Raw genomic sequence first — 22,770 nt, 5'->3', positions numbered from 1 at the left:
GAAGTTGGCCAGTGTGGTCGGGTGCGGTACGGTGCGCTCGATATCGGTACCATTACTGTGGGACACGTTGCACCCGGGTGTGTGGTGCGTGGGCTTTGCACAGGTGGGCTTGGCGGTGTGCAAGTGTGCGGGTATAAGGTAGAGGGTGGATGTGATGGGGTGGTGGGGATGAAATCTTGGATCCCAGCTACATCACGTGGGGGGGATGGGGGGTATGCAGTTGTCGCTGTTCATGCGGGGGGGATTTTCTTTTTGGAGCGTCCTGGAGAGTGCAAGGGGGGGAGGGCGAGGTTGCAAAGTTTTTTGGGATATAAATATCCAATTCAATGTAACACGTATACGTATTTTTTGAGATCGAGTGGACCTATCCAGTAGGACTAGAATGCACTTGGACACTCTTGGTCCGGCGTACCGGGTTTTCGTCTTGCGAAGCTAGAGCAGGCATATCGCGTGGTTGCCTACGACAGAGTATGGGACGCTAGTGCACGTTGTGTCCGTGTTTTGAGTTCTCCCGGCTATAGGATTCAATGGAGTGGCGAAGTTGGATATCCTGGGTTTTGGACACGGGTTCTGTTGGTGCAACGGTGTGTCTGCTTCTCGTGTTCACAAAATAGGTAGGCCGAGGGTAGCAGAGCACGTGCCGATTTCGCAGCCAGTCTCATTATCAGGGTAGGGGGGGAGGTTGGGGAAGGGCGGGGGCTGTGAACTCATTCTGAGTTGTGAGTTTGTGTATTTCGTCGCCGTGGACTTGTCACGCCGCACTAGACTCCCACTCTATCAAAATAGCGTAACACGCAATTTATCTTATATAATCAGAATGACAACGTAAATGCATCCAAATCTATTCATACACTATATCAAAACATCCCAAACTACCCCTTAACGCCCTCTTTACGACCCACGATCCACCGTTCTCTCCAGACAAAATCACCGATGAACGTACACTCTCTTACTCCCTCCGCACTCCTCCTCCCCCCTCTCGCCAGCCTTCCCCTTCAACAAAGTCCTCACCATACACAAACTCTTCATCTTCCAATGGCCCCCTCCGACCCCCAAGCCCGCCTTCTTCAAACTCTGCACCGACGGCACTGGCGATGTTAGAGCCGGTATCTCAGGAAGCGCCGTGATATCGGAGTCCTCGTAGCAGTCATCCAGCTCCTCGTATTGTTCCAGCGTCGTGACGACACTGGCTTTGTTTTTCAGGCTGCGGGGCGGGGACTGCAGGAGTGGTGGAGCGCGGATTTTGGCGTGGGATAAGTCGAGGACGCGTTCGAGGATGGGGGGTTCGGGGGTGGAGGATTGGGCAGTGATGGTGGTGGTGGTTGTGGGGGCTGGGGGGGAGGGGGCGATGGGGGCGACATGGGTCTGTGTTTCGATAGTGATACTACGGATGATGGTGGTGGGTGTTGTGTCGATGCCGGATTCCGGCGCTGTCGGACTGGGTACGTGGGCAAGCTTGGGGACGGCGTTGTTGAAGTCTTCTGTAAGGAGTATTTCTGAAGCAGTAGGGCGCGCGACAAAAGTCTGGGCGTCGTCGTCGGTATTGTTATTAGGGTTATTTTCAAAGGCAAAGTCAAAATTAAGGGCTGAGAGTTGTTGCTGTTGTTGTGGTTGCTGAGGTGAAGCAATGGATTGTTGAGGTTGAGGTTGATGAGGTGTGACCAGGAACTCTGTAGCGTTGAAGGGTGTGGAGCAGTTGTGTGCAAAGGTCTGGCAGGCTTCCCACCAGGCGCGGCTCTCCATGGGCAAGTTGCTAGTGCACTTTGGTGCTGCTTTGATGTGTGTTTGGGATGAGCTTGTGACTGATGTAGCGCTCGACTGGACTCTTGTGACAGCGTTGCTCTCTGATTCGTGCTCCAGAGTCGAAACGCGATTCTGAATGTCTCGCATCAAGGCGCGTTGTTTGTCGAGCTCTGCTTGTACACTTTCTAGCAGTTCGAGCAGCCGTCGGTTTGACTGTTGTAATTGAATCTTCGCTGTCGATGGCTCAGATGGGCTTTGTAGCTGGGTTGGCTGATAATACGAGCACATGTGCGGTGTGCACGTTGTCTGACTATCACTATCGCGATCTTGCTCCTGGTTGGTCTTGTTATCCTTCACTTCCACCGTATCGGACACGTGCATGAAATCGCAGACCGAGGTTCCTTCCACAAAAGAGAAATTAGTCCCAGTCTCAGGAGGAGACATGGGAGAGTATAGAAAAGTGGCCATGGTGAGGAGGCAAAGAGGCAAAAGAATGACTGCGCGATGAAGGAGGAAAGACGGCAAACGTCGAAGGCAGTCCAAGTTAACAAAGACAAGTAGACGGCCCTGACCTTACCTCTTCAACATTTGACAAGCATACACTCCACCTCCCCTCGGAAAAGCCAAATCAGTTAGCTTGTTCCCTTGCATTTCCTATTTCGGTTCTATTCGACACATTTGACCACGCGCACGGGTCTCTCAAACATATTACTGATGGCTCACATTGGTTGCGTGCACAAACGAATGACACTAATGCAGTCATTGCGCACTATCTGCGACCTTGAGGGTAACTATAAAACGCCATCAAGACGTTGTTGGATGTGGGATCCTGTCGTTGCGTGTTTCAGCAAAGGTGTATTGGTGTTTCGCAGCCAGGATGAGACAATATGGATGAGCACGCTAGTGTGTATGGAGATGGGGTGGCTGAAAAGGGGCGAGACACTCGAGCGTTGAGATTGGCAACGGTGAAGAATTCAAGTTTTGAGGTGAGTTGCCTCTAGCAAGCAATATCTCTCATCGTTGATGTGCACTGGGATGTCATTTCTCTACTTCAGATGCTGTGGCTGTTGTTCCCCACAGAAACCAGCGTTGTCGATCGGGAGAGATTAGAGAGTGATGTCGGGTAGTTAGCGCGTTCGGGCTTACTCTATGCAGCCACCGAGACTAGTCTCAAGACCTTGAATCCAAGAAAAGCCGTGCGAATGGTTCATATATTTCAATTGTTTTTTTGCAATTTACAGAAGCATCCGTCAAAGAGCGGAGAGTAGTGTACAAGAAAAGAGCTACAACGAGGCCCGACGTCTATCGACTTCCTTGTGGATTTGGCAAACTCAAAATCTCTCTCGTCTACGTTGCACCGATCGATCGTATGTCAAAGATCTCTCTACTTCTTCCGGTTCTGGCTCATTCCCAAAATTTGCACCATGCGAACGAAAATGTTGATAAAGTCCAACTCCAGCGACACAGCCTCGTTCACAGGGTCCTTGGGGATCAAGCCACGCTCAGCCTGACGTGCATGGTTCAACACCTTCTGTACATCGTACAGGGTGAAGCCACCAAAGACGGCCAGACCACCGTAGAGCCAGAGATTTTCAGTGACCATGAGCGTTCGCGCGGCCGTGGCTGGAACAACAAGAGGGGCAAGACCAGAGAGAGCGACAATGGCAACACCGGCTAGAAGCGGGCCACCAAGGTACAGGTACTTGTCTGTCTTTGCGGTTGCACCGACGAAGGCAATGGAGCCCATCATGCCGACAGTGTAAAGACCGGCGCGTGCGAGGATGGCGGGGTGCATGAAGAAGAGTGGCGAGAGGAGCATGGCTTGCGTCACATTGAAGGCAGACCAGAGGGCGTATTTTTGGACGTAGCTATGAGTTGTCAGCATCCGACTGTATGACTCCAGATTCCATGGACGGATTGACTTACTTGCTTGGGTGAGTCGCCATAGTTCCATACATGGTGCCGATGCTGCCCACGAGCCCTACGCCAAGTACAAGCCATGGGTTCGCGCTCATGAGTCTGAAGCTCCAACCGTTCATGTGCAGAGCGCGTGCCGCAATAGCAATCATTCCAACACCGAGGCCAGTGTGCATAAAAGTGTCGTTGAGATATTCGCGCTCGAATGGTGGCATGCCGCCATCTTCACGTGTCTCGCGGTTGAAGATGAAGTTGATGCCTACCAAGGTTGCGCCAAAGATGCCAGCGCCATACAGCAAGCGCTGCTTCACGTCACCCTGCGCCACAGGATTGTAGGCAGCTTGCTGATACTTTCTGAATGTCTGTCGGAAGATGGAGACATTGTTCGATGTTGATATTCTGGGCTTTGCGGGACGGTACAACTGTGGATGTTGTCTCAGTGGCGTGTTGTGAAAAGCGCGCACTGTGAGGGTTTCGGATGACTTGGGGAGAGTTTGTCGCAATGTCGCTGTGATAGCGAAGGGTCTCCGGAGGAGAAACGCCATGGTGATTGTGGTGCCAATGATGAAGAGTGGAATGGTGTTGAAGTGTAGGCGGCGCTGGACGGAACACGTTCAATCGCAAATATGACCTCACCAGTGATGGAAAGCGCCAGAACATGTGGCCCGTGCGTCACTCCATCACCGAGGCCAGCCGATGCCTCCTTCATCCAACACTCCTGGTCTTTCGATTCTTCGAGAGACAGAATGGAGCTCCTCTGGCCTGATATTCGAACAACTGAATCGCATCATGACATCTTCCATGGTTTTGATATCGTCATAGCACTGGGTAAGGACGCTACTCGTTCAAAAAACTATGCATCTAAAATCGAATGCATGATTAAACGTTCATACCGCAATCGCTCTACAATCATCGTCCAAGTGACGTGTAGGACATTCTAACATAGACTTGTTGATGTTGCTGGAGGTCGTTCTCAAAATCAGTACTTGCATCACGTGCTGACAATAAATCCTCAGAACAATCCCCTCGCCCATGCGTCAACCACCATTTCCCTTTCTGAACACCCAAAACCAATCAAATCCAGCAACCCCCAATGTTCTCACACGCAGTACCAAGATACTCGAGCACCTATTACCATCACAACCCTCAACTCACTGCATAGGACCACACTCTTCCCCACTCACGTCACATGATGAACAGCTACCAATGGGTCGAATAAAAAAAGGTTGGATAAATCGAGAAACGCAAACAAGAGTACTCGGACAGGATGCACGCGTGTACCATTGATCCAAGTAATTTCTTGAGTATTTCACTAGAAATATCTCATACCCCATTCCCTTCCAAAAAGCGCCACGAACCTTGAAAGCAGTGATAATAACAATACCACACCCTTACCGCAATAAATAGGCCAAAAGGCTCAAGCCATACCATTCATTGTACCTGCCAACAGACAAATAACAAACCAGCACAATGTCCCACCCGCACCGCACCCAACGTTTTCCATCTCCATAACCATTCCCAGATTCCCTTATTCACCGGAGCACCTGCAGTCCGAACAAAACCCGCGCGCTCAATCTCTCTGGCCGGGAGTTTGGTAAGTAAGGCAGCCAAATAGCATGTAGGTTCTGTCTAGGGGCGCCTTTTCAGACTAACTTTGCAAGCTGCTTAGGTTGAGCAACGAGGATTGTGTTGGTAGGGTGGACGGGGAACTGGGGATGCGTGCTAGTGTTTTGAGGGGAGGGCAACTGGAGTTGACAGGAGAATATGATGAGAGGGGAGGGGATTCGGAGTGAAGCAGAGACTGCAAAGTTCAGGTTTTCTCATGGTAGGGTCTGGCATATTTAAAGGAGAATCAAGGCTCGTCGCGAAAATTTCCATTGCTCGTGATTATTCATGTGGCATCAGACGGTATGCATATCGCATCCGGAGACAAAGCAAGAGACAACCTATAGCTTTTCACTCTTATGCGACTCAGCAACCTCAATCGCCTTTGCGCCATCCTTCTCGCTATGAATGCTCCCCGTCTCAATATCCTTGACCGCAGTCGCAGCCCCAATCGGCGCCTCCTCCTCAAAATGACGAGCCTTCTTCTCCGGACCCAGCGCTGTCGTGACTGCGATGCCCACGACGATAATCGCAGTCGCAACACCCATGACAGGACCATATGCGGGGGAGAGTTCACCCTTGGATGTAGTGATCAAGGTAGCTTCAGCCACAGCGTTGACAATTTGCGCGGAGGGCGAGGAAATCATGTTGCCCAGCTGGTATGTGATACCGACAAATGAGGAGCGGAAAGCAGGTGGTGACAGCTCAGAGAGATGGATGGGAATGACACCCCAGGCACCCTGGACGAAGAATTGGATCATGAAGCCCGAGGCGGAGAGACCGCGTTCAGTGGTGGGAAGGATCCATGCTGGGATGAGGCAGCCGGAGATCAAGGCAGCGCAGACAATCGTGCGTCTGCGTCCAAACCACTGCGACGTGTAACCCAGAATCGTACCACCAACGCATGCACCCGTCTTCATCAAGATCGATGCACGTGTTGCGCCAGCGGAGCTGAGGTGCTTACTCTCCTTCATAAAGGTCGTGTAGCTGTCCTGGCTCGTGTGCGAGTAGTAGTTGAACCAGGTCATGAGAATGATACAGTAAACGCACATCCTCCACTCTTTCTTCAGCATGGCCTTGGTCTCGATCCAGAAGGCACCGGGGGCTTTCCTATGGCCTGCCTTCTTGGCTTCGATAAAGATTTTGGACTCCGGGAAACAAATGCGGGCGAGGCCAACGGCGATGGAGAAGCCGGCGCCGACCCAGAAGACGGTCTTCCAGGTGTTTGTGGCACCGCCGACGCCTAGGTTGGCGCAGGCTGCAAGGACGTAGCCAAAAGAGTATCCTTGCTGGAGGATTCCAGACATGAGACCACGGGCGTTGGTGCTGAGCGTTTGTTAGTCATCTGACGTTGGACGGCGAAGAAGGATGTGCTTACGGGCAGTTCTCAAGGGCCATGGAGATAGCGTTTCCATACACACCACCCATGAATAGTCCAAAGAGACTTCGTACAGCCAGGAACTGTTGGAAAGTGCCAGAGTAGATGGTGGCCACTTGGAGGAGACCAAGAATGATCATGTTGGCAACCATTGGCCATTTCCGGCCAAACTTGTCTCCCAAAGCACCAAAGAAGGCGGCACCAACAGAGCGTAGAAGTAGCGTCAAGGTGATTGCAGTTGTGATGGCCGTGTTTGTAGTGTCATACCAATCTGCAAGCTTGGTAGTCTGGATCGAGAGGGCATGGAAGTCGAAAGCATCGGCTGTCCAGGCGAGGAAACCGACGATGAAGTACAGCCAGTCCTTCCAGCTCAACTGTCCAAGAAGTGTGAAGGGGTTCGCCAAAGGCTCAGGTCTCTTCCACTCGCAGTGCTCTTCTCCATAGTCATTTCGCACGACGATGCGCTGGTCCCAGACGAACAGATCCTTGAGACCCTGCTTCGCGGAGGGCAGGATACCCTTCGCCAATGGGTCAGCAGGGCGGTTTGTACTCTCCATTGTGACTTGTACTTGAAATGAGGGCAAAGAGTACGTCAGCGACTGCAACCTTGCGAATGAGGTGCAGGTCTGATGGCGATGCTAGCCTCCGATCGAGGGCAGAGATGCTCAATATATACCCGCGTGCGTTCGATAGTAGGTCTCCACCTGGAGTCGGGAACACAGCTGCTCCCTTGTCAATCGTCCGTACGACAGTACTACATAGTACAGACGCGGGCCAAGATGTTGCCAAGGTGCTTAATGCACACTTGTGTGGAAGGTGGTCAGTGAATGTAACCGCACACAATGCGCCAAGGACACTAAGCATACCGGTGCGTTCAGCCACTAGAGATGTACGAGTCAGCGAACATGGTGATGACAGGGATACCATGGATCTTTGTTTGAGGAATTTTTCGGAAGGAGAAAGAAGAAGTGGGCGTGTTGATCTCCCCAACATTTGCTGATACCCCACGGGGTTCCTACAGACGTCCTGTGCAGTGCCCACCTCTACCAAAGGCCAGAATATCGGAGTCTGGCATTTCGGAGGTGTGAGATTGGTACCACACTCATTGTCGTACAGATAACGGTGCTTCAGCTCTTACTTTGACCAAGCTCAATAGTGTCGGCGAAGCCTTTTCGGTGGCACACCTCACAAAAGCTTCAACAGGATGCGACCGCCACTAAACTTGGCAAGCGACCCCGCAACTAAGCTGGACACATCAGATTGACCGAATGCTCAAAAACACCTTGTCAGCCAAGAAGGATAACGGCACATGCGACAGCCAAGGCGAAGAAGCTACTCAGTGTGTTGCTTACTGGCCGCGGGTGGCTCCAGTTTGTCAGCCGAGCAGTCTTGAACAGGCTTCTTTCAACGGCCACTGATCGCACGACAGCATCACTTCCAACATTCCTGGTGTTGAGAAAGCGTTGATGATCCCCGCATTCTCTTCAGATCCTCTACCGAGTACGGGGAAGCCATCAGTGAAAAACCCAACATGCATGAGATGGGTCGCCACCGTGGTGAACTTCGTGCACGCGGGTCATGGAAAAATAAAAGGCGCACATAGCCCCTGAAGCGCGAGCAGGGGGACAGAGATCCTGGCAAGGTGGAGTGTTCGGGTGTTTGAATGGCCTGAGGCATGCGCTGCTGACGCGCAGAAACGCCAGGAATGGTTCGCGAGGGGAACGAGATTGGTTGAAGAGTGGGTTGAAGGATGGTGTATCAGTGTCAATGGTGGAGATGACCCATGAGGCGCTAGCCCGTCGGTAGCTGGATGTTGTTCGTCAGTCTCACGCAACCCCTCTCGACATCGTCTCCGTGTTCTTCAATTGTTTTCGTTCCCTATGATTTCCATGGAATTTGTAACTTACACCCTAAGAAGTTATATGAGCCGTTCTAGAGACTTTCCACCAGATCTCGCTTTGGTCGTTTGAGCTAACGGGCCTGGAAAGACGTATGGTGTCTATACCAGGCCAGGTGAAAAGGTGGCATATAGTCCAGTGAGCTCCGTACTATAGCGTTGAAACAAGCAACAACGCTCGACATTCACCGACCGTGCACAGACAAAGTTCAAGCATCTTACCCACTCTTTCGTTCAGGTGTGGAAGAGAATCCCGCCGAAGTAACCCCAAACGCCACGAGCGTCCCCGCCTTTGTGGGGAGCGCATGCACATCGGATGCGCTAATGTCGGAACCATCCATCGCCGCCCTTTCACATATGGCTAGGCCTCTGAAGGCCAACGGTAGGTCCGATTTCAAAACAATATCTGCCCATTCATATTGTACAAGTAGTGGATTTGTCCACATGCTCCGATTCCTAAGTGGGCAAATGTCTCTTAGCGATTTTGGCCAGACGGTAACGTTTAGGAATCTCTTGACTCTCTTGCCAATCAGCCAATCATAGGACTTGCGAATCCACCCGTAGAAGGCTGCCCTGCATATGAGGCTCTTCACAAAAGCCTACGGTTACCAATCTACTGCGGAGTACCTTATCCCACTCATGCAAGCCCGCGGCCGAGATCCACATGTGACACGGCACATGATTTACTATCCTTGTTTCAGACCAGCCGTCGACATTCCAACAGTTCACTCAACAAGAAAGTATATCGATTACAGGCTTGTGAGGTATAGGTAGGTGAGAAGAGAGCCAAGGAATTTTGTACTTCCGTAGCTAACGTGCTCCATTACTTTGACGTATGCCACGGATGGCAGTACAAGAAATCATACGATGTCGGGAGAATTTGGGATTCACATTTTTACAGGTGCGAACAACAAAAGAACTGCGAAATTGTAAACTTCCTCATCGGCTCTTCTTTGTTGCTGTATGCAGCGTATTGCAATCTTCCAACCGAGTTTCACAACACAGAGCAATCCTCCGCCCCCTGTCCGCCTAATGAAACCAGTCCTCCGAAGTTCCCACTTCTCCCCCAAACCTACTCACCCTTTCACTCGTTCTCTTCACTCAAAATAACACTGAATAACAACTCCCATTTCTTCCACTTCGCCTCCGTCCCGCAAAGCACACGTTCCTTTCTATCTACCTTCACACAAAGTCACCCTTGCAGGTCAAAATGACAAGTGACAATTCGAACATGTAGATTAACTATGTACAGCTACGTCGTACTTTCGTGGGTCGCATCAATTTTCACATACATCCAGACCATTCAATCCAAATATCCTACTTTATACCTCAAACCATGTCCAAACCTAAAGACAGGATCTTTGGTATCAAACGGCACGTCCTCCATGTTCTCTGCAACTGCCTCATCACTTCTTGGCAAGTCATATGGGAGCAGTCCCTCAGGACCCGCCCCCTCAACGCTGAAGACTACGTCCAAGAAAGCGTCCGTACTGGCCCCATAGTTTACCATGAATGCGGCTGCTTGCTCTGCAATCTCGGGTACGGCCGCAGGTCGATCGAGGTACATGTTGACAATGGTGGGAACGGCGGAGTAAATGGCAGCCTGGCGTGCCTTCTCAGTTGCGTTGAATTCCAGGCTGCCGGAGTGGTAGTTGCGCTCGAAGCCACCGGGACGGGGCTCATATGGTGCGTTGAGGTGAAGGAAGGCGTAGTCGGCTTCGGCGGGTGTGGCCACGACGGTCATGTTGCGTTTCTCGAGGAAGGTCGAGTTGAAACCTTCAATGTAAAACTTGGCGCCCGGTGCTGGCCTCAAAGGGAGGGTATCGTTGTCGTTCGTGAGAAGAGTAAAAGACCTGCGTTGTGTCTCGTACCCTAGACGCACCCATTCCGGCCGTCCGACATTCTGGACAGCAGCATCAACATCAACGTATGGGTTGTCGAACAGGCCGAGGAGGAACTTTTCGCGGAGAAGACGGCGGACGGAGATGTCGATGCGCTCCATGCTGATCATGCCTTTGTTCACGAGTTCGATGATGAGGTCTGTACGTTCTTCACCTCCGATCTGGTCAGTGCCAGCGTTCAGGATCTTCTCTGCTCTTTCGAGTTCAGACAGATTCTCAACGCCCCATGCACGAGCTGGCATATCTTGGCCGGCGATGATGGCATCGGTGATGAGACCCCAATCAGAAACGACGATACCATCGAACCCGAGTTTCTCACGGAGAAGGTCAGTTACAATGTCTCTGTTGAGTCCAGCAGCAACCTCCTCTAGGCTAGTGCCCACTGGTCGCGAGTAGTATGGCATCATCTGACGGGTTCCAGCAGCGATAGCAGCCTTGAATGGAATGAGGTGGTACTCAAAATTGTGGCCAGGGTAGGTCGCGTTCTTTCCGTAAGTAAAGTGACTGTCCTCGCCATCCTGCACCGGTCCACTGCCGGGGAAATGCTTTGTTACCGTCGTAACGGAAGTCTTTCCAAAACCATCGGGGCCAGTGAACCCCCTGATATATTCAACGACCAACTTGGCAGTCAAGTACGCATCTTCACCCATTGTGCCACCAATTCTGGCCCAGCGAGGCTCAGTAGCGACGTCAATTTGGGGATGCAGGGCAGACCGAATACCAACGGCGAAGTACTCTTGACGTGCAATTTCAGCAAAAGCACGAATAGTATCAGGGTCACGCAGTGCTGCAAGCCCAATGCTCTCTGGCCATGCCGAGAATCGAGTCGCTGCGATCTGACTACCATCGGCGGACTTGAAAGCGTGACGAGGATCTGACGAGACTGTGATAGGGATGCCTAGTCGAGTATCGGCTGCCATTTTTTGCAAAGTATTGTGCCACATTGCTGTTGCACGTACATCCGAGATGGGTCCGTTGAGATTGAAATGTGTCATGAGCTTTTCACTGACAGCCGGGGCTGTGGTGTTTGTTATGGTGCCATTTGGTCCTTGGGTGATGATGTTGTGAAAAAGCTGGCCTACTTTCTCGTCGAGGTTCATCCGTTGGATGAGATCTTCGACGCGCTCATCAACCGATAGCGATGCATTACGGTATGGCAAGACCTCTGGTGAAGACTGGCGTGCTGTGATAATGTTCAGCTTGGCATTTCCTGGGGATGGAGCGAAGATGGCGGATGCCATGGCCGAAGTGGCGCAAAGAAGTGCTGTGAAAGCAGTCAGCTTTCGCTGGCTACGATTGCGTGCAACCATTGTGATGCAGTTAATAGAAGGACTAAGCCGTGATCTGTTCTCCAGAAAACCGACAACCAGGCACTCTACACGCAGCTATATGTACTTCTTTTTTCTTGGAATGGCATGGTCATTGTCATTTGACCATTACTCAACCAAAACCGAGAATGTGGCAATTGAAAATTTCTTTCGTATCTTCGGGCCAGTAGTTGATGTCCAAGACGTAAGCCAACCTCTTCCGCCAGCTACCGACTTCCATCTGGACTGCCATCTTTCACGGTTGATAGTCTTGCCAAGGTCGGGGAATGTGGAGTGCAGGAAGCAAGCGGGTTAGGCCCACCGACATTAGCAAGATCTCCGCCCCGAAAATTAGCCGTCAAACTGATGATTGGTCGCCAGTCTCGAATATGACGTCTAGTGAACGGTTCATCGAGCCTTTTCTAGCTATCCTGTCATGTGATCAAGAGAAGAAATCTGCTCCACATCCTGTCCCACATCTCCATGTGTTGTACACTGGGATGTAGCTTCTCTCGGTATTTGAAGTGGATCCGTTTTCAAATAGATCCTTGTCAGACCCTTGGGCGCAGGATAACTCTCATGTGGGCTAGATATGATGACGCACACATAACCAGTATTCCTGACTTCAGTCAACCCATGATATCAGTGAACACAGTGCTCCTGTAGGAGTATCAATAGACAATATATCTCTGCAACCGCCTCATCTGTGAAATATTGGATCTCGACGCGATATCAAGTCGTATGCCATTGAAGCCAGGCGTAAACTACGCAAGGTAGCGTCGGTAGATGTACGGGACAGGTGCCAGCTTTTCCATTGCCAAGCTGTAGTATGCCATTAGCTTCGCGGCGCCAGAAATCCTCCAAGATGCTGACAAACTGCATACTCAGGCGCCAGTCAAGAAAGGCATTTACCACGTCTTCATCTCCACTAAGACTGGGGCACTGGGTTCTTCCAATAGGTCATGTGGAACCCATCGCGATAGCTTCGAGAGAAAATTACTTGCGTTCGGATGCAACGAGTAACCTGCGATGCTACGTGCCTTGCAGCTATCGATGATGGCGCCTGCAAGACTTGACCGCGGCTCGAAAGCAGCGGTGAATAGATTCGAAGAGGATCTTTGAGAACAGCATCCAGCCATGGAAGCTGATCTAGACTTTCGACATCCAGTAGGGATGTTGTACATAATGTTAGGTTGCTCCGGATCTTTAAGTACTTTCCCCTGCAGGGCAGGACGCTGGGAGAGAAATACTACAGTAGACACTTCGTCGGCAACGTGATTGTGTTTTCCCCCGTGGAAATTTTCCGAGCAGATGATCGGAATACTCAGTCGTGTGTCTAACCTATCTGGCCCTGCATTCTTCCCAGGATCAGGAAGCGTATCCTGGTAGTTAGACGTGTACCGCCTGAAAAGCATCTTTGCGCCAGCTGAGGTAGTGGTGGCATGTCATATGACCATGGGTTTAGCGTCGGGCGACTTGGGCTTTACTCTAAGTGGTTAGAATATCCCTGTAGGTTCAAGTCCACGTCACAGCGGCAAATTTTTATAGTTATATAAACTAGCCTATAGTTAAGTATAAATTAGGGTAATTTAAGCAAGTAAACGTAGTTTTTATTACTATCTTTTTTAAATATATTCTAAACCTATTCTTAATAATATATAGGCGTTCCTAAATACTATACTAGAGTTTAGTATAGTAGTACTAGATAATATATCTAAACTAGATAGTAATATTAAAGATAAATTTAGGTAACTATATAAAGTGCTAGAGGAGGATAGTAGTAGTAGTATTAAGGAAGTAAGTAAAAGTAAATAGAATAAGTTTAGAATAGGTTAGTAATATATTATAGGGGTATAATATATACCTTACTTATAGTAATAGTTAAGGACTACTACTTATACTAGTAATTATTAAGCATGCAGCTATTCTCCTAGTATACCCTTAATTATATAGCTAAGGGTATAGGTATATAATACTAGTTTAGTAATATAAAGATAGCTCTTACCTAATAAGAGAAGAGGTGCTTATATAGGCTATATAGGTAACACGTTAAGAATATATTCTTAAATTATTCTAATTCTAGCAGGTATAATACTCCTGCTAGTCTATCTATCTTAATAGGCCTATAACTTTACTATTCTTTAATAGCTAGCTAGCAAGCTAGTATAAATACTAATACTCTAGGGTAAAAGCGTGTAAGTATCTTAAGAACATGTTATAAATATATTCTTATTATATTATTAATAATATATTATATAATTAGATCTAAACCTTAAAAAGTATAGTACCTAAGAAAATTCTATAAAGAGAACTATAAATAAGAAGCTATTATTATAGCCTTATTAAGCGCTTCTCTTTAAGGATTTATAAGGACTACTAGGTATCTTATTATCCTATAATAAGGACTATAGTAAATTAGGTAGGGAGCGAAACTTAAATATATTTAAAACGTGTTAATAATAAGTTAGTAAATTATAGAATAGGCTTAACTATATATTAGCTATTAGAACTATAGCCTAATATCTACTACTAGGAAAAAATATTATTTTAGTTAGGTACTACTAGAGGTAGACTCTATATATCTATAAGGTCTTCTAACTAGGGAGATATTAAATCTTTCTAGTAGTCCTACTTTATATTCTGTAGTTAAGCTATAGTTAAGCTAGATAAAGAAGTATAGTAGGTATATTATAACCTATTCCTAATATATTCCTAATATATTCTAGGCGTTAATTATCTATAAGGGCAAGGATCTCTATTTAAAATCCTGTGTAAAGTTACCTTCTAAGTAATTATACTAATAGATATAGTAGTAATACCTTTTTTTACTATTATTTCTTTTAGTATATATATATATATACCTCCTCCTCCCTTAATACTATCTAATAGTAATATTAAGGAAGTAGTAAAGGTATTATAGCCTATACTTACTCTATAGCTTATATAATATAAGTTATTTATAACCTATTATAAATATATTCCTAACTTATTATAGCCTAGTTCCTAAACTTAACCTAGCTCTAAACCTATCTCTAACTTAAAGGTTTCTATTCTATTAAAGAAATATATATTAGCTTTGTAAATAAAGATAAAATCTTGCGTATTATAAAGTGTAAAAAGCTTCTATAGTTCCTATTTAAGAGTAGCCTTAGAGGAGTACACTATAAGTAGAGGATAAAGCATTAGGATCCTAAAACTATATATAGTGTAAGAGAACAGGTTTAGAATATATTGCTAATATATTACTATAGGCGTATATATAGCAAATCTTTATATTAAGCTTAGGTAACTTAATTATTTGCCTTTTTAAAGAGTAGGTATTAATTCTATTAGATTAAGATATATTCTAGATAGATATATTATATAAGAGGTTATATAGGGTATAGGTAGAGATTCTAATAGTAATCTTCTACCTATAGGAAAAGAAGCGTATATATTAAGAATAGGTTTATAATATATTTCTAACACGTTATAGTTATTATACTTAGCTAAATTATTATAGATAAGGATATAACTAAGATATATTAAGTTGCTATTACTAACTTCTTTTAGAAGTGTAAAACACTTATAAAAAGATAAGTGTTATAGAGGTATATTTACTTACAGGGATTCTATAGGACTACTATTAATATATATAATAAGTAGATAATAGGCAAGTTTTATAGCATACTATAACCTGTTTATAACATGTTTCTAACTTGTTTCTAGGACTTAGGCGCTATCTCTAGTTAATTAATCCCTATAAGTGTAACTAGTGCTAGCAACTTTAATTATATATAAGATTTTATTAAGTATATCTATAAAGAAGTATTTATAAAGTATATAAAAGAGAGCTAGATAATACTACCTCTTTACGTCTAAGTAAATTACTATAGGTATTAATAGTAGAGGAATACTTTTAGCTTGCTAACCTCCTTTTACGTAAGTAAACATATTCTAAACCTATTCTAAATATATTCCTAACTTGTTCTTATATAATTAGAACACGAACCCTCTAAAGATACCTAAAACTAGGTAATCTATAAGAAAAACCTAGTAATTACTACTAGGATTATATAATACTATAGTAAAATATTAAAAGAGGTATAAGAAAAACTAGAATCTTATTTAAATATAGCTAAGCAAGCAGGCTAGAAAGGATATAAAACTAGTAAGCATGTAAGTATTCTTAAGGCTACTTAGAAGTAAGTTTATAACCTATTCTTAACCTATTAGAATTATATAAGTAATATTATATAGTGTATACTAGATAGATCTATAGGATATAAAAGAGTTTAAAGCCTAAAGCAAGTTTAGAATACGCTATAACTATAAAACTCCTAATAGGCTTAAGTAAAGGTACCTTAAAAAGCTTTAGAGGGGAGAAAGTAAGTCTTACGCTAGTATTATATATATTTGCTAATTAAAACGTGTTTAGAATATATTTAGAACGCGTCCTATAATAATAATAATACTCTAGATAATAATAAAGTAAGTCTTGCTATATCTAACTTAACTAGATATATCTTAGTCCTAATAAGAAATAAAAGAGTACGCTTAAAAGCCTAAAGCTAGAGGGCAAGTAGTAGAGCAGTATTAGAAAGAAGTTTACTAGCCCCTTTTCTATCTTCTCTACTACTAGGCTCTTCTCCTCTACTAATAGCAACCTAAAGGTATGCTTTGCAAAATATATTTATAATATATTCCTAACTTATTATTAGTTTATAACTATAAACTTTATAATAAAAGGCTCTTTTTAGTAATTAGGCTCTAAAGGAGAGAAAAGAAAAGCTAGAGGTAGATAAGGAAGAACTTATATAGAAAAAGGCACTATTTAAATTATAAAAGGCATAGTTTAAACTTAAGAAAGAGATAGCTACTTTTTATATAAGGTAGGGTTAGTCTATAAATATAGTAACTAGTTCCTAACTAGTTCTTAATATATTCTAGTCTATTATATAAGTATATATAAGTAGATAAATATATATTCTTTCTTCTTCTCTTTCTTCTTCTTTCTTCTTATACTCTATAAGAACTTTTTATATTTAAGAGTTTAATACTATTTTACTATCTATCTTTCCTAATATTATTAGATATAACTAGTTAATATAGTCTATAAAGATCTTTTAAAGTTAGTATATAATAGAACACGCTAGGAATATATTATAAACTTATTCTAATACTAAGTAGGATTTATACTAGTAATATATTAAGCTTAAGTTACTTCTATCTAATACTAGGGCATTCTCTCCTATAATATCCTACCTAAATAATAGGTGTATAGTATTTCCTAGTAAGCTTTTCTACTAGGCTATTTAGGCTAGATTAGGGGTATAGGAACTTTATAGAGTATATATATATATAAGTTAGAACATATTTATAATATATTAATAACTATTTTAGTATTACTTCTCTAATAGAGGTAATCTTATCTACTACCTTAAGAGGTATTATCCTAAGGTTTAAATAGCCCTAGTAAACTATAGTAGAATTATAATATAAGGTATTGCAGAAGCAAGGATCTTCTATAGGAGCTTAATAGTAAATACTTAAGAACATGTTCTAAATATATTAATAATATATTCTCTGCTAGTAAAGTAAACTACACTAAGTGCCTCCTCTAAGGTTTAAGAACCCTCTAAGATAGCTAGTCTATAATAAGAAGTAGTAGCTAGAGTAGAGGCTAAAAAGGAAGTAGAGAGTAAAGAAGAGGAGTAAATAGTTGCTCCCCTTTATACTATAAATAATATTTAGTAAAAGTAGTAAAAAGGAGATATAAGTCTAGTCTCTTAAAATATATTTAGAATATATTAATAATATGTTATAGCTAGACACCTATAAATACTAGATTCTTCTTTAATCTAAGGGACTACTAGAGCTTTATAATACCTATAAAAGTAAAAAGAAAAAGTTATATACTATTAAAGGACCCTATAAAAGTAAATAGTACTTTACTTTTAGTAGATAGAAAAAAAAAGAGAAGAGTAAAGAGTTTATTTTAGTAATTACTACTACCCTTTTAGGTTATATACTATTATATATTATTTATTAGAACCTATTCTTAATATATTCTTAACGTGTTCCTACTTATTACTATTATTATCTCCCTCCCCCTCTCTAGTATCTTCTCTATCCTCCCTATCCTCCCTAGGCTCTATAAAAGTATACTACAAGTAGAACTAGGTAGTATTCTAGTAGGAATTAGCAAGGTCTATACTAGTATTAAAGTAATAGTCTTAAAATATATTAGGAATAGGTTAATAATATATTATAAATAACTTACTATAGCTAGGATAATTATAAGTATAGATAGTATAAGGAACCTAATAACCTTAAATCCTTAGTAGGGTAGATATAGTAATAAAGTTAAGCTATAACAAGTTAGTAACGTGTTTTTAATAGGTTCTTATAGGCTATACCTTATTACTATTATAGCTAGTGTAAGTCTTCTTCTAAATTATATTTAAGAGGGTATTAGTATTTATAAGGGGGCCTATAGTAGCTACTAGCTAGGCTTAGAGAACTTCTATAAAATATATTAGTAATAAGTTTTAAATATATTCTAAATAACTTATAGTAAGAAGTATTCTAGTAATTATATATAACCTTTATATAAAAGTCTATATATATTAGTATAATAAGTTAAGAATAGGTTAATAATATATTTACTCTTTGCCTTATAGACCTCTCTTATAGAGGGCTAGCTAGTCTTCTTAACCCTACTAACCTTATAGTAGGCTATATTAAGCCTATAATCTTTTTTAGTATAGGTATATAGAGTGCCCCTAGTACCTAGAATAGCCTAAGAATATTAGAACCTATTTAGAATACGTTTAGAACCTATTCTTACTCTATATAAGGTGCCCTTATTATTAATCTTAGTATAGTAGTAGCACTCTCTACTCTCTATCTTAACTACCCTATTAGAGCTAACTATAGGCTATACCCTAATATTATCTAGGACGTAGCTAAGGGTAAGGTACTATTAATAGTACTTCTATAACCTATTAAGAATATATTCTAAATATATTTTAATCTACTTATATAGGATATAAGGGATATATTAGTAATAGGTATAGTAGTAGTAGCTTATAGTGTTACTAGTATAGAATATATTTAGAATAGGTTTAGAATATGTTATAAAATCTTATAGTATAATATTTAGTTAACCTTGCTTAGCTAGCTAGTAGAGCTTGGCACAGCCTAACCCTATGCTGAATACGAGTTCACGCAGCGCTAATTCCATGGTTATATGAACTGCGCCCTCAGCTGAGGTACTAGGTACTGTGCATGCAGCCGGCTTCTCCGCAGTTGAATCGGGCCTATCCGGTTTACCAATGATACCACTTCAGCTGTATGGTCATTCCACTAGCGTGGGCATGTGATGCGATTCATCGGGTGACACTTCCCCGGACTCATGGCTCAAGGATAGGAAGCAGTAAAAACTGCTGGAAGCGACGAGAATGTCAACCCAGTGTCGATAGTTGTGTGTCCTGGATTGTCAGTCTTAACGAGCCGTATAATTGCACAATTGCAAGCGCACTCCAACGGTATTGCAAAATGAAGTACCGTGTGGACGGAGTGGAGTACAAATAGGCAGACGAAGGAATAAGCTAATTTGGAAGTGGGTCCGAGAAGCGAATTTCTGGGGCACAGCACATGACATGGATAGCGCCATGAGTCTGGAAGAGTGGAAAGGCCATGGATTAAACATCCATGGTTCCACGAAGCTTGCAAATCGGTATTGGGGTTTTTTGTGACTTGGTCTGTGAACGGATACTCCGTTGTATGTGCCACAACACCAAGTCCTTGTCATGCAGTGTCCCTACCGATTCCGGCCTTATATCTTGCCAAACATCTTTCTCGGGCGAACTTGTGCTCTACAATGGGCTCCGGATATCTGTTTTTCTTCGCTATCTGCGCCGCTTTGCCACCAGCTGCATAAGGATTGTGTATTGCTGCGCCCTCCACGCCTTGCAACTCGGGCACCCACTTGCGAATGAAGTCTCCCTCGGCATCAAATTTCTCGCTCTGCAACCATGGATTGAAGATGCGAAAGTATGGTTGTGGGTCCACTCCTGTGCTGGCAGAAAATCCCCAGCCACCATTATTGGATGCGAAGTCACCGTCAATGAGATGAGAAATGAAGTATTGTTCACCAAGCCGCCAGTCAAGAAGGAGGTGTTTTGCGAGGAAGGACGCCGTGATCATGCGTAAACGATTGTGCATGTATGCTGTTTGATTGAGGGATCGCATTGCTGCGTCGACGATAGGGTAACCCGTCTTGCCTTGAGTCCAAGAGCGGAAGTGCGGATCATTGTACTCCCACTCGATGTTTGTGTATTCGTATTTGAACGGTTTATTCATGCTGATGATTCGTTAGCTTAGTCTACGGCAAAGCCGCGATGAACTCACCACACATAAGGCCAATGTACGAGGACGTGTCGGTAAAAGTCTCGCCAAGCAACTTCAGAGATCCAGACTTTGATACCATCCTTACCACCGTCCAATTTTTTGCTGGTATTCATGTCTCTCGCCAGTCGTACACTAGTGCGCGCCGCTAGTGTTCCAGCAGCATGATGCGCGCTCACGCGGCCAGTGCTGTTCAGATTTGGAAAGTTGCGTGTATCGTTGTATTTTGCGACCTTCTCCGTTAAGAATCTTTGAAGTCGTTCGATTGCTGCTGCTTCACCAGCCGGCCATAAATGGTGAAATTGCTTCCTCTGATCTTCAGTCAGACTCTTTGACTCTGGTAATTCAGGTATTGTAGAATCGAAAAGTTTCGCAAATCTCTCGCGGAAGCCTGAAGGGTTCTTTTCAGGCATCGTTCGTTCGTTTAACAGATGGGGATGCGCATGGAGATGGGCTAACCACGACCGAAACCAGGGTGAGTATACGGCGTATTGCTTTCCGCCACCGGTTTTCAAACTACCAGGTGGTACAACGCAATCATCGTGTTGTGGGTCGAAATTTATGCCCTTTTGCAACATCAAGCGCACCAATCTTTCCTCGCGACGCAGCTCATCGGGCTCATACTCCAGATTGCAGTACACATTTTTGACATTCCACTCCTGTGCCAGCTCAACCATACGATAGGCCACCTCCTTTCTCCTCGATACTGTCTCGATATGTAACGGTATGTCAAGCTCATTGAGTTCCTTGCTCAAGGCTTCCACAGACCGAAGTTCGAAATCGCATTTCGCAGGACTCACGAGATGAGCCTCCCAGTCTTGTGGACTCATGATCCAGACACCAATCACTCCGATATTGTTTTCCTTCGCCAATTCATACGCTTTCGACAAGCCGGTATTGTCGCGGAGACGCAGATCGCGCTTAAACCAATGTATGACTGCGTCTCCACTTGTTCCCCCTTCTCCGTCACGAATCGTAGTTCGCTTGTCCTTTGTGTTTGTCAATGTCTGGTTCAGGGCCTCGATCGGCCTCACTAGACTGTTCTCGTTGTACATGGCGCATCGTTCGTTGTTCATTTCTGCAGGATAGTATCTCCTATCTATGATACCAGCTCGCTCTTCAAGCCTGGAGTGGTCAAACTTTACATCATTTTTGACATGTTCCCCAGGCGCACCACTCTCGTCCACTCTGGATATGGCTTTGACAGTTGGTGCAACTTTTGAGAAAGCTTTCGGCAGAGGCTTGGAGAGACGAGACCGTTTATTAGGAGAGGCGCTGGAGATATCGGTATAGCCAGCCGCAGAGGCAGCGTTTGGTGGGATCAGGGAGGTGGCTTTGCGCTTGGGTAACATGGCCGCAATCAATGTAGGACGAGAGGAGTAGTCGTTGGTTACAAAAGGTGAAGAATGAAAGCTGTATCCGTAATTGCGTTGTTGGAAAGTGCGGGGATTAAAAGTCCAAACAAAGGCGGTTATTCTGCACATATACAAATAGTCCTTGTTCACAAAGCACAGATGAGCCTCTCCTGTGTTGTAATGAGAAGCGCCTGCACTCGCGTTCGCGTCGCGAGACCGATCGATGACGCAGATCGTTCCTGAAACGCGGAAGCATCGATCGGGGACCAGATCAAGCTAGTACTATTGTGAAGTAGCCCAGGTACGAAGAGCCGGTCAATCTTAAACCAATTGTGAGCTTCAGATTGTTACGCTAGGGCCGATCGCGCTTCTCTTTAGGATTGGTTCAAATTGAATACACTAAACTCATCCTGGACACCACTATGGTGGTTGCAACTAATAAAAGCGAGGAAACATCGCAGTATCCAACATTAGCCATAGGTCGGGAGCAATTGGCCTGAGCCATGTATTACTACTTGGCAATCGTCCGTTAATACACAATACTGTGTACCATTGTTATATACACCAGTTTAGAGATAGTATCTTATAGTCTACCGGTACCGGTACTGTCACGCAAAGTGGATGAACCCGTTGATGGAGGGATCACGGAGGACTAAGAACGTTGACCACTGCCGCACAGAGCATCAGCTAACTGAGCTGGCCAGTCAAAAGAACCAAAAGGATACGCTAGCCAACATTCAGTGAAAGGCTGAAGCCCTGGCCTTCGAGAAGCTGGTATCAGTATGTCAATATTTCAGGTCGCGGTTCCGGGAGGACATGGCGCAGCCCAACTCATGCAATTAACTTTCCACCTGTATTCATCGACCAGCCTACCGTTCTCAAGCTTCTGGCAGGATTTAGCGCAGTCTTCGTCCGTAATCAAAGTGTCTCTAATGCACTGACAAAGTCGATTAACCCTAGAATACAATATGTCTTGATTTTGTGGTATGTTTACTGAGTTAAGCTTTGTCATCTTATCAAGGCAGATCCCGCCGAGTTCATGGCAAAAACGTGTCGCGGTCTTGCGAAAAGGTTCCTCGACGTTGAAGCAGTTGTACATATATGCCGCCTCGACCAGAGTAGGAGCTCTGCGATGTGGTGTTAGAAAGGGGAGAGTAGTAGTAAAAGATGTATGAGCAAACTGCTTACAGAAAAGTGGTGTCGAGGGCGAAGAAAAGTTTCATGTTGAATGATAAGTCACTGTTGATTTGAACAGTTTCGAAGTGAAAAGACAAAA

The 22,770-nt window shown here is 44.5% G+C and overlaps 7 protein-coding genes across 7 annotated transcripts; all 7 read right to left on the bottom strand.

The window, feature by feature from the left end:
* Positions 1-927: 927 nt before the first annotated feature.
* IAQ61_010700 (uncharacterized protein) lies at positions 928-2,211 on the bottom strand (the record flags this gene model as incomplete). Its single annotated transcript, XM_003834659.2, has 1 exon — positions 928-2,211. The coding sequence occupies one exon, from the start codon at positions 2,209-2,211 to the stop codon at positions 928-930; it is 1,284 nt and encodes a 427-aa protein (XP_003834707.2).
* Positions 2,212-2,564: 353 nt separating this feature from the next.
* Positions 2,565-4,258, bottom strand: IAQ61_010699 (uncharacterized protein). Its single transcript, XM_003834658.2, has 2 exons — positions 3,670-4,258; positions 2,565-3,611 (listed from the first exon to the last, which is right to left on the bottom strand). Exons 1-2 carry the CDS (start codon positions 4,203-4,205, stop codon positions 3,128-3,130), a joined length of 1,020 nt encoding a protein of 339 aa, XP_003834706.2. The 5' UTR covers positions 4,206-4,258; the 3' UTR covers positions 2,565-3,127.
* A 144-nt stretch (positions 4,259-4,402) lies between these two features.
* Positions 4,403-7,423, bottom strand: IAQ61_010698 (uncharacterized protein). The gene is made up of 2 exons (XM_003834657.2): positions 6,644-7,423; positions 4,403-6,591 (listed from the first exon to the last, which is right to left on the bottom strand). Exons 1-2 carry the CDS (start codon positions 7,198-7,200, stop codon positions 5,607-5,609), a joined length of 1,542 nt encoding a protein of 513 aa, XP_003834705.1. The 5' UTR covers positions 7,201-7,423; the 3' UTR covers positions 4,403-5,606.
* A 734-nt stretch (positions 7,424-8,157) lies between these two features.
* Positions 8,158-9,139, bottom strand: IAQ61_010697 (uncharacterized protein; the record flags this gene model as incomplete). The annotated part of the gene is made up of 2 exons (XM_066098889.1): positions 8,158-8,449; positions 8,763-9,139. Coding segments are annotated over 2 exons (669 nt in total), but the record flags the coding sequence as incomplete, so codon positions are not given.
* A 704-nt stretch (positions 9,140-9,843) lies between these two features.
* On the bottom strand, positions 9,844-11,751 carry IAQ61_010696 (uncharacterized protein; the record flags this gene model as incomplete). The annotated part of the gene is made up of 1 exon (XM_003834655.1): positions 9,844-11,751. One exon carries the CDS (start codon positions 11,749-11,751, stop codon positions 9,844-9,846), a length of 1,908 nt encoding a protein of 635 aa, XP_003834703.1.
* A 7,788-nt stretch (positions 11,752-19,539) lies between these two features.
* On the bottom strand, positions 19,540-20,094 carry IAQ61_010695 (uncharacterized protein; the record flags this gene model as incomplete). The annotated part of the gene is made up of 1 exon (XM_003834653.2): positions 19,540-20,094. The coding sequence occupies one exon, from the start codon at positions 20,092-20,094 to the stop codon at positions 19,540-19,542; it is 555 nt and encodes a 184-aa protein (XP_003834701.2).
* Positions 20,095-20,138: 44 nt separating this feature from the next.
* On the bottom strand, positions 20,139-21,623 carry IAQ61_010694 (uncharacterized protein; the record flags this gene model as incomplete). The annotated part of the gene is made up of 1 exon (XM_066098888.1): positions 20,139-21,623. One exon carries the CDS (start codon positions 21,621-21,623, stop codon positions 20,139-20,141), a length of 1,485 nt encoding a protein of 494 aa, XP_065951046.1.
* Positions 21,624-22,770: the final 1,147 nt, after the last annotated feature.

Source organism: Plenodomus lingam (assembly GCF_022343315.1).
Source record: "Plenodomus lingam strain CAN1 chromosome Unknown contig_9, whole genome shotgun sequence".
Lineage (NCBI taxonomy): Eukaryota > Fungi > Ascomycota > Dothideomycetes > Pleosporales > Leptosphaeriaceae > Plenodomus > Plenodomus lingam.
This window is presented reverse-complemented; position numbering and strand designations above follow the sequence as displayed.

Bases quoted from the DNA above. Each gene is read 5' to 3' on its own strand.
- IAQ61_010699 (XM_003834658.2), bottom strand. From the start codon at position 4,205: ATGGCGTTTCTCCTCCGGAGACCCTTCGCTATCACAGCGACATTGCGA. The intron at 3,612-3,669 runs GTAAGTCAATCC...GACAACTCATAG, and splicing joins ATGGCGACTCACCCAAGCAA to CTACGTCCAAAAATACGCCC.
- IAQ61_010698 (XM_003834657.2), bottom strand. From the start codon at position 7,200: ATGGAGAGTACAAACCGCCCTGCTGACCCATTGGCGAAGGGTATCCTG. The intron at 6,592-6,643 runs GTAAGCACATCC...ACAAACGCTCAG, and splicing joins ATGGCCCTTGAGAACTGCCC to CACCAACGCCCGTGGTCTCA.